The 14,027-nt window shown below is 45.9% G+C and overlaps 1 protein-coding gene across 1 annotated transcript in view; it reads left to right on the forward strand.

The window, feature by feature from the left end:
- Positions 1 to 14,027, forward strand: part of BSN (bassoon presynaptic cytomatrix protein) — a 95,457-nt gene that overhangs the window by 10,205 nt on the left and 71,225 nt on the right. Inside the window, exon 2 of the mRNA XM_075052625.1 lies at positions 13,338 to 13,737. Coding sequence (XP_074908726.1) covers positions 13,338 to 13,737 — 400 coding nt within the window. The remainder of the gene's footprint in view (positions 1 to 13,337; positions 13,738 to 14,027) is intronic.

The raw sequence follows: 14,027 nt of genomic DNA on the forward strand, positions 1-14,027 counted from the left end.
CTGAGCAGGAGTGCTATCGATACGAAAACCGCATGGTCATCTGGGCAAGGAGTGGGCAGGTTTTGGTAGCGATACTTTGGACCGCTGCCCTTGCGGACCTTCTCCACTCTCCTCTATTCTTCTGCCAGGAATGGCTCTTAGGAGGGTGGGGAAACCGCTGTCAGGCTGCTCCCAAAACAGATCCGTGGGCTGCGTCTGCTCCGATACGCTCTTGAGAGATGTCTGCAGCAGATAGTGCTGGAGCACATTGTGTCGGGGCCAGGCAGCATCGGTAGCTTTCCGTAAATACTCCCGACGCTGGTGTACGTGAGGAGGTGATGCTGGGTTCTGCTTACATCGCTGTAAATTGGTCCGTGCTGCTCAGCATCTGCCCTGACCGCCCCTTTGTGTTTAGGGCAGCTCTGTAGTCCCAAGAAGTGAAAATTTCCAAGCCTTCTCCTTTTCCCCCCTGTCTGCAAGTTGTTGTGGATGTTCTGCCTGGGAATCCTGTAGCTGGGGCGCACACATAGAAAAGAGGTTGTTTCCATTCCTATGGAGTGGAGACCTTTGTGTCTGCTGGTCCTGCACGCGCACCCGCAGCCTGCCCTCCTCCCTCTGGGTGAGATCCTGCCACCCGGGTCTCAGCAGCGGAAGAGCAGCAAAGGGTCCTTTGCTGTCCTTTGAATGTTTCGTGGTGGTGGTGATTTTCAGAGCAGGTAAAGCCTGTTTACCACTCTATTAGACGAGGGTTTGACTGGTTACACTACAATTATGACAGAACATCAGTTCTTGTTTGAATGGAAAAGATGGTCCGTATTACTACGTTATATACCATTGATTACCTTAGCCTGGCAGAAATAAGGCATCCAGAAACATCACCCTGGGAGAAAACTCTAAAGAAGTATCTCCTCAGGCGTCCCTTTTGTACTTTATTTTATCTGCCTTTCTCACCTTGAAGTATCTCCCAGCTGCGCTGGTTAATGGATTAGGATATGATTCCTGTTAGCTATACAACTCGCTTTCATCCAACCCATGTTGGTAATTGCCAACTTAATTTTGATTTATTATTAACTAAAAATACAGTCCCAAACACTCTGAATTAACAAATTGTCATGCTTTTCTTTTTCTTTGAAATATGCAAACAAAATCAACTAGCTGCTTTGGCTAGTAATAAAATGCCTTCTACTTATCAACGTATCTAAAATCTGGTTCACTTACCAAGTAAACTTCTCAGCCTTAAATTTTACCTGTTTCAATTTCTGCCAAGTTAAGCCTTTCAGTGGGACCATGAAGACAGATACATCACAGATGCAGATGCGTCAGTCTCTTTGGGGACAAGTGTTCTGGTCTGAGGTATGTGTGGCAGGGAAATGCATGCAGGGACAAGGCGCCTCAAAGAATTGCAGACGCTGGCGAAGTGTTTTTCTTTGATCCTATAAAGAATTTGGCAGGGGAATTTCAGACTCTCCTATTTCAAAAGTACATTTAAACTGAATAGCTTGAAATATTGGAAGTTGATGGTGTCTCTGACAGTATTGGTAATGTATTATTCTTTGGGTTTGCTTTATCTTTCCTGTTGTGAATAACAAGTTCTACACACAAAACTGTAATTAATTCTGAGTTTAGTTTGCCATTCACATTTGAGCTTCCAGAAAGTGCAAATCTAAGACACACAACCAACTATATTGACCCTGTCCTGCACAAGGCAGTAGGCTGGCAGCCCCAGGGCAGTGTCCCCAGCAGGCACTTGCAACCACAGTCTTGTCTCCAATGACAAACATTATTGGACCACGTGTGCTGGTGTGGAGAACGTCAGGGATGGAGAAACTTCTACAGCTTGAGAAGTATTTCTGACAAACCCAACCTGATGTGAAGTTTTTGTTAAATGGTATCTGCCCGTGTTGGACACAAAGCTCTCCTCCTTGCAGGAAAGTGAGGGCTCATCAGTTTTACCATGTACCCCTCTATGTGTGCAGTACTTGGAGCTCTTTGGGGAGGACATGAGTTGAATCCTGTTTCCTCGATCCCTGCCCAAATGATCTTCTCTTGATTGCTCTTACACATCTTAGATGTCAGCTCTCCTGGTAACCTGAGGCAACAACAACAAAAAATTAAGGACCTAAATGGCCTGGGGAGGAGTTAGAGGGACAATTATGAGATGGCCGAAATGCTGTGAGGGGTAAAGACACAATTGCAGGATGGATAAAAATGCTACAATTTTTCAGAAATGCAAAAAAAAAAAAAAAAAATTAGGTCTCGAGCTTCATTTGCCCATGCTCAAACAAATAGGGGTGCAAAGTCAGGATTTTTCTGTTGCCGTTCGCTGCAGTCATCAGGAGCTGTTTGTCTCTCCACAGTACGGTAGTCTGATTTCCTCTCCTGGAAATTGCTGTTTTAACTGGGTTTTTCTTTCCTTTTTCTAAAAATATAAGCTGGTTTCTTTCTGGTATGTCATTACCACCTCTTTTTTAACAGCACTTCTCTTTCTGATGGATCTTCCTATTTTTTATGCCTGGAATGAGTGTTATTCCTCGTTCCGGGCTGAGTTCGGTTCACTCAAGCTGTCACGGAGATGGATAATGATACATTTTTTTTGCATCAGCTTTTAATTTTGGAGCATGGGTGGAACTCATCCAAAAAAAGGGCCTTGCAGTCTTCCCAGCTTCTTAATGGTTGAATACCAACTTCTTGCCGCTGGAGGTTTCATAGAAGCATGGGGACCTGTGGGTGGTGGGGACAGGACCGTGAACGCTGTCCTGGTAGAGCCAGACCCCTGGGATTGACCCCTTTTTACCTGCCAGCAGCAGACTGCTCTCGGCATCGGAGCACTTACCCACAGCGGGCCAAGAGCTGCAGAAATCCCTCCAGCTCTGCAACTGAATCGAGCCTGAAACTCAAAAGGGAGCCTTGCAAAACCAGACCTTCATGCCACTCTCCGGAGGGGAAAAAAAGCCAGAAGCAAGTCAAGGGAATGGGCTGCCTCTGCTCTTCTCTTTGAATTGCTTTCCTGAATGCATTTTTCCCAAAATAACTTAATTGTCTATTTTTTTGTAGATCGTTCTATATTTGTTGATGAGCATTACATTGACATTTTCTGAGAACTGTCCAAAATGGCTTGAAGAACTCTTTGCAGAGTGGCAATATCTCATTTAGAGCCCATCACTACGCGTGGCTATGGTTGTCTTATCTTCTGTGCATTACTCTGCATTTCTTGACCTTGGATTTCAACTGCCACGGTGTTTCAAGACACCAGTTTCAAGAGAGCCTTCCAAAGCTCTTTGCATTACTTTGAATACTCTGAATAAATTTGTATGGCTCAGCAAACTTGTCCCTTCATTATTCCCCTCCTTCTCAGGCCATTTATGAATATATCCCATTTATCGCATGGCAAGTTCCTGCAACTCTGTTTGTGAAAACCTGACCATCTACTGCTATCTTTGGCACCCTAAATCGTGGTCAGTTATTAACCCACAAGAAGGCTTCCCCTTATTTCACCATTTTTTATTTCTTTTTTTCTTTCTAGATTTTTGTCCTAACATTTCTCCTACTGACATGATTTTTCAGACTAATTCTGTATACGAAACAGTTCTGGTGCGGGAACCTTCATAAATCTCTCCTTAGCAAACAACATGGCAAAAGCTGGATTTATCTTTTCTTTTACAGTCTTGCATTCCTTAAATATTTCTGTTGTGTTTCAATCTTCTTTCAGTTTTCCAGATTCTTTGGCAGATTACCTATTTCTAAAGTTTTAGAATATTTTTTTTTGGCCCAATTTATGAGTTGTTCCTCCAAAGATTTTTTTTTTTTTTGTATGCTTTATTAGGGCTTTAAATTTAATTTGCCAAGATTCTGTTTTGTTTTGTTTTTCTCTCATCTAGATACAATTTTTACTTTTTGAAGGATTTCCTTTTACTCCTGCAGCGTTATTTGCTGCACCCTTAATTATGTTGCCTTGTGATGGCCATGTCTTAAACCCTTTCTTGATTGTGTTATGTTTTGTGTGAGGCTCTAATATGCTAACAGGTGCCATGGAAACTTCCCTTTCTTACCCTTCCACCTGCTGCTTTTAATTCCTTTTTAACAAACTTTCTCACTTTTTCTAATCGCCCCCCCCCCCCTTAAATCTAAATATAGTAGTTGTGTATTTGTGTGTTTTTTCCAGTCCTGCAATAGATTGAAGCTGAGTCTATTATGGTCACCATTACTGAAAGTTTCTGTCGTCAGTTTTGGCATCTCAAAGCAGGCGCTGTGCATGTCACAGGACTAAGTCAAGAGCAGGGAGCTGTACTCTGCATTGCTTTAGGGAATAGTTAACAACCTAAACAAAAAATTGTGTTGCTGCCAATTAAAATCAGAGAGGCTCTCGGGGGAGGTGGGTTATAATCATAGATTTACAAGACAAGCTTTCATGAACCATGTGCCATAAAAATTCCTTAGCTTCATGCTGTGGTTTATCTCTTGGCTTTGCTGGCATTTCATAAATACAGCACAGTAATTCATGCTGTTAAATTTACTAGGACAAAGGTCTTTAGTTAAATGTGACTGTGGCAATCAGCTCTCTTACCGTTTAATTGCTAGAGCTTGCTTATAAGATGTAAGTGGATGGAGGCGGAAGGGACCGGTTGCTCCTTGGCTGGGGTACTCTACCCATCATACTTGTCCTTTCTGACGCCCACAGTATTTTCGAGGTTGTCATGACCCTTTATAAATTATATAATTTTTAACATGCATACATGACTTGCTCACAGCAATCAGTTGGACTGGGGAAGGATACAGAAGCCAGACATTGAATAGCTAGGTGGAAACCGGATTGAGAAGACGGCTCCAGCCCACACTTCATGGTGACTTCTGGGGACATTTATCCCCATTTCAGCCACCCTTTCTCTATGTGCTCCCTGGTGTTGGTTGCAGGGCCGTATCTCTGTGGCAGGGCTCTTCTTCATCATTTCTTGCAGACCTTCCAAGTCCCGCAATAAAGAGGGAAGGAGCTCTGCAGGCAGCAGCCCACTTTACCACCCAGCCTGCAGCATCCCCCGAGCATGGCCCTAGTGCTCCACCTGAATTAATGTGGAATTTGGCATTTAATGAGTCCTGCAGTCAGGCAGACATGCTGAGCATCCTCCCCTTCAGCAGTATCCTTGGGGCCAGCGGCTGGGATGCCCGCTGCCTCCTCTCCCTCCAGCTCTCCTCAAGGGCTCCAAGGCTGGTCTTCACCTGCACCGATGGTCCAAAGCTGACCTACGGACTGCACCCATTCACTGGAAAAGCCACTGCTTCTCCTTGCTTTATATCTTCCAGGTCCTTCCTAAGTGCTCAGAGAGATGCAGGTGCTGGATCAGAAATCCTGTGGACCTTTCTGATAGCTCCATGTTCACCCCAGGGACGGCATTTCTGCAGGCACAGCGGAGCCGGGGCTCCTGCTTTGCATCTGCGCCCTCCTGGCTTTCAGCAGCTAGCTGTACCGCTCCTCTTACGCTGTGCAGCTAATTGCAGCATGATCAAGAAGTGGCTTCTACTCTCTCTCTGGAAGATTTACATGTAGTTTTCTGCTATCACAGAGGAAACAGATTTTTCCTGACACCAAGGCAGAATGGATATCGGACACCCCACTTATCCCCGAGAGATTTTAATGCTTTGAAGTTCAAGATCGTAAATGTTCTCAGCAACAGTTATATCACTTGAAAAGGAGACCCGTTGCAATCTTCCAACCTTCAGTGTGCCTGCTCCTGTAAAGCTATCTCAGAAGAAATCTCTTTGATATGTATCGGACAGGATCATTACCTGCAGACTCTTCTGTCATGCCAGTTGCCGGTGGCTCTGAGGGGTTTGGCCAAGATCCTGACAGCGGTGGCTGCACTTTTCAGGCATCAGCAGCTGAAAGAGCAGCTCCCCAGAGCAGCATGATGTGGTCTGCAGGTCACTCGGCGACTTCTGGCTTGCAAGGGCTCGTGGGAGATTTGCAAAAGTCTCCCCTGACTCCAGTTCAGGTCTTGGGGTTCATAGAGGCTGCTCGCGACTCTACGGGGATCAGTTGCCTTGTGTTCAGTTGCAGATGTTCCTCGTGGTCTACATAGGGTGACTAGTAGACCTCAGACTTTGGGATTCTCTGGAGAGAAGTTCGGGGATGCGGGGCTGGTGGGTGTGAGCAGCCCTTGCTCTGGTTTTATGTTGCAAAGCGCCCTAGGGGAAATTGCTCTTAGCTCAACCAGGGCCAAGTTAGGTGCAAATTAAGTATTTATTATTTGCCACGTAGCAAAATTAGAACAGAACAGAACAGAATAGAATCGTTCAGTTGGAAGGGACCTGCAATGATCATCTAGTCCAACTGGAACTGATAATGATTCACAAACACTTACAAAAAGGCAGTGCATGGGAATGAAAATTAGCAAGGAAATGTTTATTTAGAGCTTAAATCAGTCATAAAACCCTCTTTTGGTACGTAGGATTCAGCTAATAAGATGGCTGGTGCTTCTCAACAGCCGTGCTTCATACAGCAGCGTGAGTGACATTGATGTGTTAGCCTGTTGCTGATTCTCGGTTGAACTAGACATGATGCTAATAAGATGGAGAATAGCTGGATTGTGGTGGACTGAGGCTTTTCCTAACCTTGACTTTGCAGTATACCGAGTCATGCACCTGTAAGGTGGATATAAACCGGAAAACTTCTGGTTCTTGTTACCTTTCCATGGATTGTGTGGACCTCTGCATTTTACACTAAGGGAAAAATTGTCGACAGTGCCAAGTGTGTTACCTTCTGCAAAGCTGGGGGCCAGAGGAGGAAGGTGGCACGCTGTGCATCGCAGTGCTGTTGGCCGCATGGCAGCATCGTGCTGGGACGTGGTTCCTCTGGGGAAGGTCGTTAGGCTGGTGCGTTAAGTGCAAGTGGCTTATGCCACCGCCTGCCTGGCAGCCCCCCCATGAACCCCAGCCCCAGTGGGGTTTAGCAGGGAGGCAGAGGCCTCAAGGATATCAAGTTCCTCTATACTGGTGAGAACAGGTAGGGGGGTGAAGGTTAGGGACCCGGATGATTGCCCAGATTGGGTGAAAGCCTTGAGCAGGAGCTCAGCCATACAGTTCAGCGTCAGGAGATGTGCATTAGGGATGCCTTGGTCACAGGGAAAATGCCTGACAGAAGCTGCATCTTATTTGACGGGGATAAAGCAACCCTGGAGCACAAAGCTGCAGGAGAACAGGGTTTTTCCACTGCTCACAAAAGCAAGTCATTAAACACTGTGGCCTTTCAGAAGAGTGCTTGTGTTGCCATCTAATAAAATACTCCCTGACAGTTTCTAGTCACCATTTCATATTTTCTATTTTGTTTTCAGCTGTGTGGCATTTGCTGTTTTTAAACCACCCGGTACACACATTTCCAGCATGAACTTCTTCCTGCATAGACATAAATGTAATTAAGCTGGGGGCACTTGGATTTAAGCAGGTAATTCTGTAACTGCTTCTTTTTTTGTCAAAGCAGTCTCTGATACAGGATTCCCCATGTTGGATGTAGCACTCTTAGAGCTACAAAGCTGCCACCAGTAAAACTCCCAAGCTTAGTGGACGTTTTAGCATTGCTAGTGTGAGATTTTCAGTGCATGTAGCTGAAACTGGAGGCCCTCCACATCAGACGCTTCTTTTTCTGTTTATTTATTAAAAGGTTGCATGTCCTATTTTCTAGTCTGACTTGCTGATAGGCAGTATATACCAGCTCATATTTGATACTGTCCCACGCAGTTCCTATGCCGACCCATAACAACTAGGAATTATGTTTTTCTGAGTCAAACCCAGTGCCATTTTGACCTACAGTGGAACTGCCCTTTTGCTTAGCTACCTCTTTTTTCTAAATAGGTTATATTCAGTGATTCTTAAAATCAGTCATGTGGATGTTCACATCAGGTTTCAGTCAAACCAAGTAGGTCAAATCTCTTCTCGTAGCTGAGCAGCTCTAATTCTTGTTCGTTAACCCAGCCTCCCTCTTTTGGGTGTGAGCGTCTACACAGCTTCTCTCTTTTCATGCTTTACCTTGATTTGTTTGCTTCTCATACCCTTGGTTTTACTGCAGGTAAGCAGTCATTTGTTTTCACTCTCTTCCGCTAATAGAAAAGACTTGCTTGTCCCCATTTTGCTTATTTCTGATAGGGATGTGAAGCTAGGACCCCCCCTTCCATAGGCAAACCCAGCTCTTCTTTGGAAAGCCTAAGCAGGGCATGCTCTTTGTAAAATGATGGCGATGGTGCCATTTGTTTTCACGTTCTTTTTTTATACTATAATGCAGTAGTTAGATCAGTTGCCCCTTGAGCCAGGACCCATTTCAGCTGTCATCAAGCAGAGCAAGCAATGCAATCCATGTTTCCCAGTTGCATAAAAGGGCTTCAGGTCCTGAAAGATTTACTTGGACCAAAAATGCCAAGCCCCTGTGGATGTGAGCACTGCCGGGGTTTGGGGGCAGCTGAGCAGATGGATGTGGCCAGTGCGTTCAAGGGGGAAACGTGAAATTAGGAGAAAACCACTTAGGAGAAAACCAGTGCACATGGTCTCTCTTGAACTTTTCCACACACCACACCTGAACAAGACTTGATTTACCAGCCATGCATGTAGATTTTGTGTAATATCATTATTACTTGATTTTATAGCGAAGATGTTAATGGTGTTGGCATTTACCTTGTGATAGTTATTGCTCCCAAGTTAGCATCTTGAGTGAAAAAGGACCCGTTGACATCTCTTGGGATGCTGGCTCCAAGCTTGGGTCTTGTCTGTAAAATTTAGTGGCACCAATGAACATCCTTAAGTTAAATCAGAGCCATTCCCTTCTACAGGCCCTGACTTTTCCTAGGAATTCCCAAATAAGAAGGCTGTATCAATTTACTGGAACGGGATTGTAAACCAATACTATGTCACTGTATTGCTTTCATCTTTCCTAAAGCTGCTGACATATTTTCACTGGCACTGCCATGCCATCAAAAGTTAGGGTTAGGACAAAAAAATTTTTTCCTGAAATTAAACATTAACCAGCAAACTGTCTAACATTTGTTTTGGCTGTAAATAGGATTTTGTTTTTAAAGCCTTCCCAATTCTTGTTATTTCCATGAAAAACCACAATTTTTATGGAAGGGAAAAAATCAGGCATAGAAAATCTGAGGTGCTTGTGACATCGTACACCGCTGAGCTCGATTTTGTGGAGAATGGCTTTGACCCTTGGTTTTCATTATGCTGTTCACGTTTCTGATCATCTCAGTCAGCTTTTCCCTCCTAGTTCTTCTTCATCTCCTCCCAGCCTGCCAAGACGTTTGCACCAGCCCTAAATAGAAAGGCTGGTTTCATATCTGTGCCCGTTCCCGAGTGGAACAAGGGAAGTTCTGCACCTTTTTTAATCAGGAGAAGTATCTGACGCAGAAGCAGACCTGAGTACAGATTAATCTCTCAGGGTGGTTTTTAGCTCTGGGCTACATGGCAAGCAACCCTGCAGTTTAGCCTCCTCTCTTGCATGGAGCTGAGGGTTAATTTTTGTGGGTGTTCTGCAATGCTTCGTGTTCAGAGATGGGCAGATGCTTCTTTCACTGTATGGGGAAGGTAAGAGAGGAGGCAGGGGTACGCCACAGAGCTGGGAGTGAAACCCAGGCTTCTGATGCTGCGGACGCAGGACTACCCCGCATACTTCTGGACGGTGAAATGCTAGATTCTTTGCAGAAAGCAGAGGCTGGTGCTGTGTGCTGCTATGGCTGGTTCGATGCCCCGTGTTCCAAGGATGGTCAGACTTCAGCTCCAACAAACTTGGAGAAGGTTGGGCAAGAGGCAGAGGGGCAGAGGGCTGATGGTGGGCATTGCTGAGGCTGGCTGGGCTGCACCAGGGCAGCAGGCTGGTTGTGGCTTGGTTTGACGCTATGTCGGCTTTATGCTGGAAAATGAGGGTGTTTTAGAAAGCAAGAAGAAAGCCATCGTTTTTCAATTTAAAAATAAAAAAAAAAGGAAGAAAATGGCACCTTCCCAGCTGCCCAACCTGCCGGTGATTGCGGGCAGATTAATAGAGCTGCCTGCCTGACCTTCTCTTGATAAAAGCATTAATAGACAGGATATAATAAATGGAAACCTTGACAGTATAATTGTTAGTAAGCTTAGTCAAACGCACTTGGTATTCCTTACTTGGATGAAATTATAACTCTGTTGGTAATTGTGAGAGCGCTGCTGAATTTGGACCCTGCAGAGGTGTTTGACTGAGCATCACCCAATATTTCTAATTCAACAGTTAGGGTGGTGCAAAATCAATACAGCCCCCATCAAACGAGTAAAATCCTGCCTTATCAAGACATCTCAATCTAATTGTTAACACGCAATCTAGGGGCACTGGGGGGAATTCCTTTGGAACTGGTTAGCAGCCCGATGCTAGTTAGTATTTTTATCAGTGGTAAAGAAGGCTGTAATGAAAAAAGGGCATGAGCTGCAGTTGGGACTTGTGTAACAACAACAAAAGGGCTCATAGATAGGTACAAGACATACAAACACTGGAGCATCCTGGCAAAAGATGCAAAAAACATGGGCCTGCATCTGATTTCATATGACTCTGCTCATGTTCTTTCCTGGGCTATCTCTCCTCTATTTAGTTACTGTATTTGACAGACCAGATGATTTCTTCTGGTCTTAAAATTTCATAGACTCATTCAACTGGTGCAAGTGAGAGACAGCCCAGCCCATGTCATGGAATGGCTGAGGCATCTTGGATAATTATAAAATAAATAAATGCAGTGATGATATAAGTGCACAGAGTGAAACCGCTGCTGGGAGCAGGATGGAGACAGTGCAAGGCATTTCTTTGCACCTGAAAAGGTGAAGGGAGCCGGGTGGGAGCTTCATCCCAGGCTGGGAGAGCATCTCCAGAGCAGCACTGTCCCACTGGGCAGCCAGTGCCCAACTGCCCTCCTCCCTCTTCTGTGCCAGGAATGATGCTCAAGGCAAAATAACAGCACCTGGTGTATTTTTTCCCATGGGTTTTGGTCTTTCAAGAGAACCACAGACTCTATTTTGGGTAGGAAACGTAGTGAACTTGTCTGTGCCTTGTGTGACAGCTCATCTTGAAGGAGCGCAGCTTCAGGGGTACTGTGCTTCTCACGTTGATTTGCTGCAAAAAAATCACTCTTTAAATAAAGAAAGGTGCTTGAACTAAATAAGCCAGACTGCTAGTACTACTAATACCAGCTGCAAAAATAGATGGTAACTACTAATATACTGCTAAACACTTCTGCTGTGGGTGGCTGCTGTAAGTTTTTTCTTTTTCTCACTGAGCTGGGAAGTGAAACTGTGCTTGAGTGGTATTTCGGTGGTCAGAGCCAGTTTGGAGTCAGAATTCCCACTTGGTGGCAAATATTTTTTTCCATATCAAATGGCAAAAAAAAAAAGAATTTTGAAATTTGTGGTGGAATAACCATTTTCTTGTTCCAAACAACAGTTATTTGACCGTATATAGATTAAACTTTTCAAATAATGTTATTTCAGTGTTGTTTAATACATCATTAGGATAGTATGTATTCAAATATATGTTGCTGGTTTTATAAGAATTAAATTTAAGGAACGAAAATGCATTTTGCTTTCCGACAGTACTTTCTGCTGGTGGCTGGGACTGAGCTCTCCCATCTCCATCAGCTACGGCTGCCACATGTTTTATGGGGCAGCAGCTTTGCAGCCCTCAGCATCAGGAAGCAAATCCCAATTCTGAGTTCAAGGTCGTCAGTATTCACGATGGAGGAGCAAGGCGTGCAAACCATGCTTACTGCAGGTGTCTTGCTGCAGGGCCAGGTGCGGTTTGCTCTTCAGTCTGGAGCAGATCAGTTACTCCCTTATTGCTTTGCTTTATTATTATTGTGCGATTTCTCCTTCTGAGAAGTGGGTTTCAATCTGCAGCTGAAAAATATTCCCAAAGTGCTATTTTAATATTTATTTTCATCTGACTTCCTATTACTGTGGCAACATGCACTTTGAATTTCATTAGTTGTATGCATTTAAGTTCCCTTTTTAAACCTTTATAAGGTCAGACCCTGCTTGGGTAAATCAGCAATTTATTAAATCTGAGTTTCTGAGTAATATTTTTTCTTATAGATCACAGGTAGCTAGAGCATTAGGGCGTCTGCCTTTTTGAGAAATATTTGTGGGCATTATTGATAAGCACGTGCACCAAATTATTCTGTAATTACAGAAACATCTTCCATTGCAGATTCATTCTTGTGCACTCATCCTCATCATCCATCAGCAGCACATTGCAGGGTACCTGCGCTGAAATAACATGGGAGGTGGGGTGCATGGCCACTCACGCTGTGCTCTCCAACACAAGGACTCAAAGCTCTTGCAGCTGAAGCTGCTCCAGAGCTCCCTGGGGCCACCGGACCCTCTCCCTGAGCTCTGGGGTGGCAGGGAGCACATGCTGCAGGGTGCTGAGTATTCTGTGCAGGCTATGGGACTGCTGCCTGACCAGCAGCGAGTGCAGTGCCACCTTCAGCGTTGCTCCTTCTGGGTAGCTGGGGCTTCACAGGGAGGTTTCATAGCTCTGTCCTGGCCACCTGATGCATCCCGGCCGGTTTTCTGCCCAGCCAAGACTCACGTCACCCAGAAGAGGGTTCAGCTGGGGGCAGCCAGCCCATGCAAGCCCCTGTTCCCTACACATCTCGCTTTAGTAATGATTACTAGAGCAGAGCTGATGCCTTCTCTCTTAATTTCCCACAGCTCTGGCCCCTGGGAAACAAGCCCTCAGTTGCTTTCACCTGTGACTTGCATAGGGAGGGGGCAGCTAGACAGTCGAGAAAGTCTAAGTAGTTCTCCTGCCTCCTTTGGGCTTCTGGAGGGGTTTTCCTTCAATAAGTAGGGCTCTTTGCAGTCTTTTTGTTTCACAACAACTCATAAAAGTAGGTTGTGAGAAGATGGTTTAGCACGCGTTGGCCGTCTCCGTGCAGAAGGGGCCCCGCAATCTGCAAACCAGAGTTGCTGCCGCCTCTTCGAGCACGCGTTTGTGCTGGAGAAGTGCTAACGGGGAGCCCTTGGCTGGCAGGAGGCTGAGCTGCCCCAAACTTCTCATTCGCTTCTCATTTATGTGTAACTTTCTGACTAAAGTTCAACTCGGAATACGCCGGATAATTCAATTACATCTCTGCTGCTGGGTTATATAAGAGAAAGCTGAAATCGTGCCTCATTTCGTAAGGTAAAGCGTATCCTTCTGCTGATCTGAACAATTTCCCAGGTTTGCAGTGCGGTTTCGCTGTGCCTCCTTGGCTGAGCTGGGCCTTCAGAGGTAGAGAGGGTGCTTTAGATGTTTTCTACATTGACTGGCGTCATTAAATGTACTAAACCTGGGCTTATTATGTGTATTTTTAATGGTGTTTCAGCACGCCGAGGAGACCGGAGCAGCTGGATCAGGCCACGGGCCAGCGGTCGGCATCCCCCTCCCTGGCACAGACTGCACCCAGCTCCCAGAGCCCCCGGGAGATGAGGGGCCGGGGCCAGCCCGGACCGCCGGCAGAGGGACCGCGGAGGATGCTGCAGGTGGATGCCAGGAGCCAGGGCTCAGGGAAGTCTCCCTCAGCATCGCCGGACCGGGGCAGCACCCCTACCTCTCCCTACTCGCTCCCGCAGATCGCTCCCCTCCCCAGCAGCACGCTCTGCCCCATATGCAAGACGACGGAGCTCACCTCCTCCCCCGGTCAGCCGAACTTCAATGCCTGCACCCAGTGTCACAGCAAAGTCTGCAACCAGTGCGGCTTCAACCCCAACCCACACCTCACCCAGGTAACACCTCCTCTTCCTCAGGCAGCCTTCCCAGCCGGTTCGGATGGGTGGTGGGGCGGCTGCGGCCACCGAGGTTTGCAAGGAGAAGTTCTTGTTTTCTGCAAGCACAGAAGTTGCACCTTTACTTTTGGCGGCTGCAAAGCATTGACCAAGAGCAAGGGCTTTGCTGGCTAATCGGGGGATAGTTGTGGCAATGTGAGCTTTAATGAGACAAGGGAGGTAAATTAGGTAGAGAGAAATGGTAGACCACTGGAGAGGTTTGGTCTCTGTAGCTGAGACCTCAGAATGCT

Source organism: Buteo buteo, chromosome 21 (assembly GCF_964188355.1).
Source record: "Buteo buteo chromosome 21, bButBut1.hap1.1, whole genome shotgun sequence".
In the NCBI taxonomy this organism is placed as follows: Eukaryota; Metazoa; Chordata; class Aves; order Accipitriformes; family Accipitridae; genus Buteo; species Buteo buteo.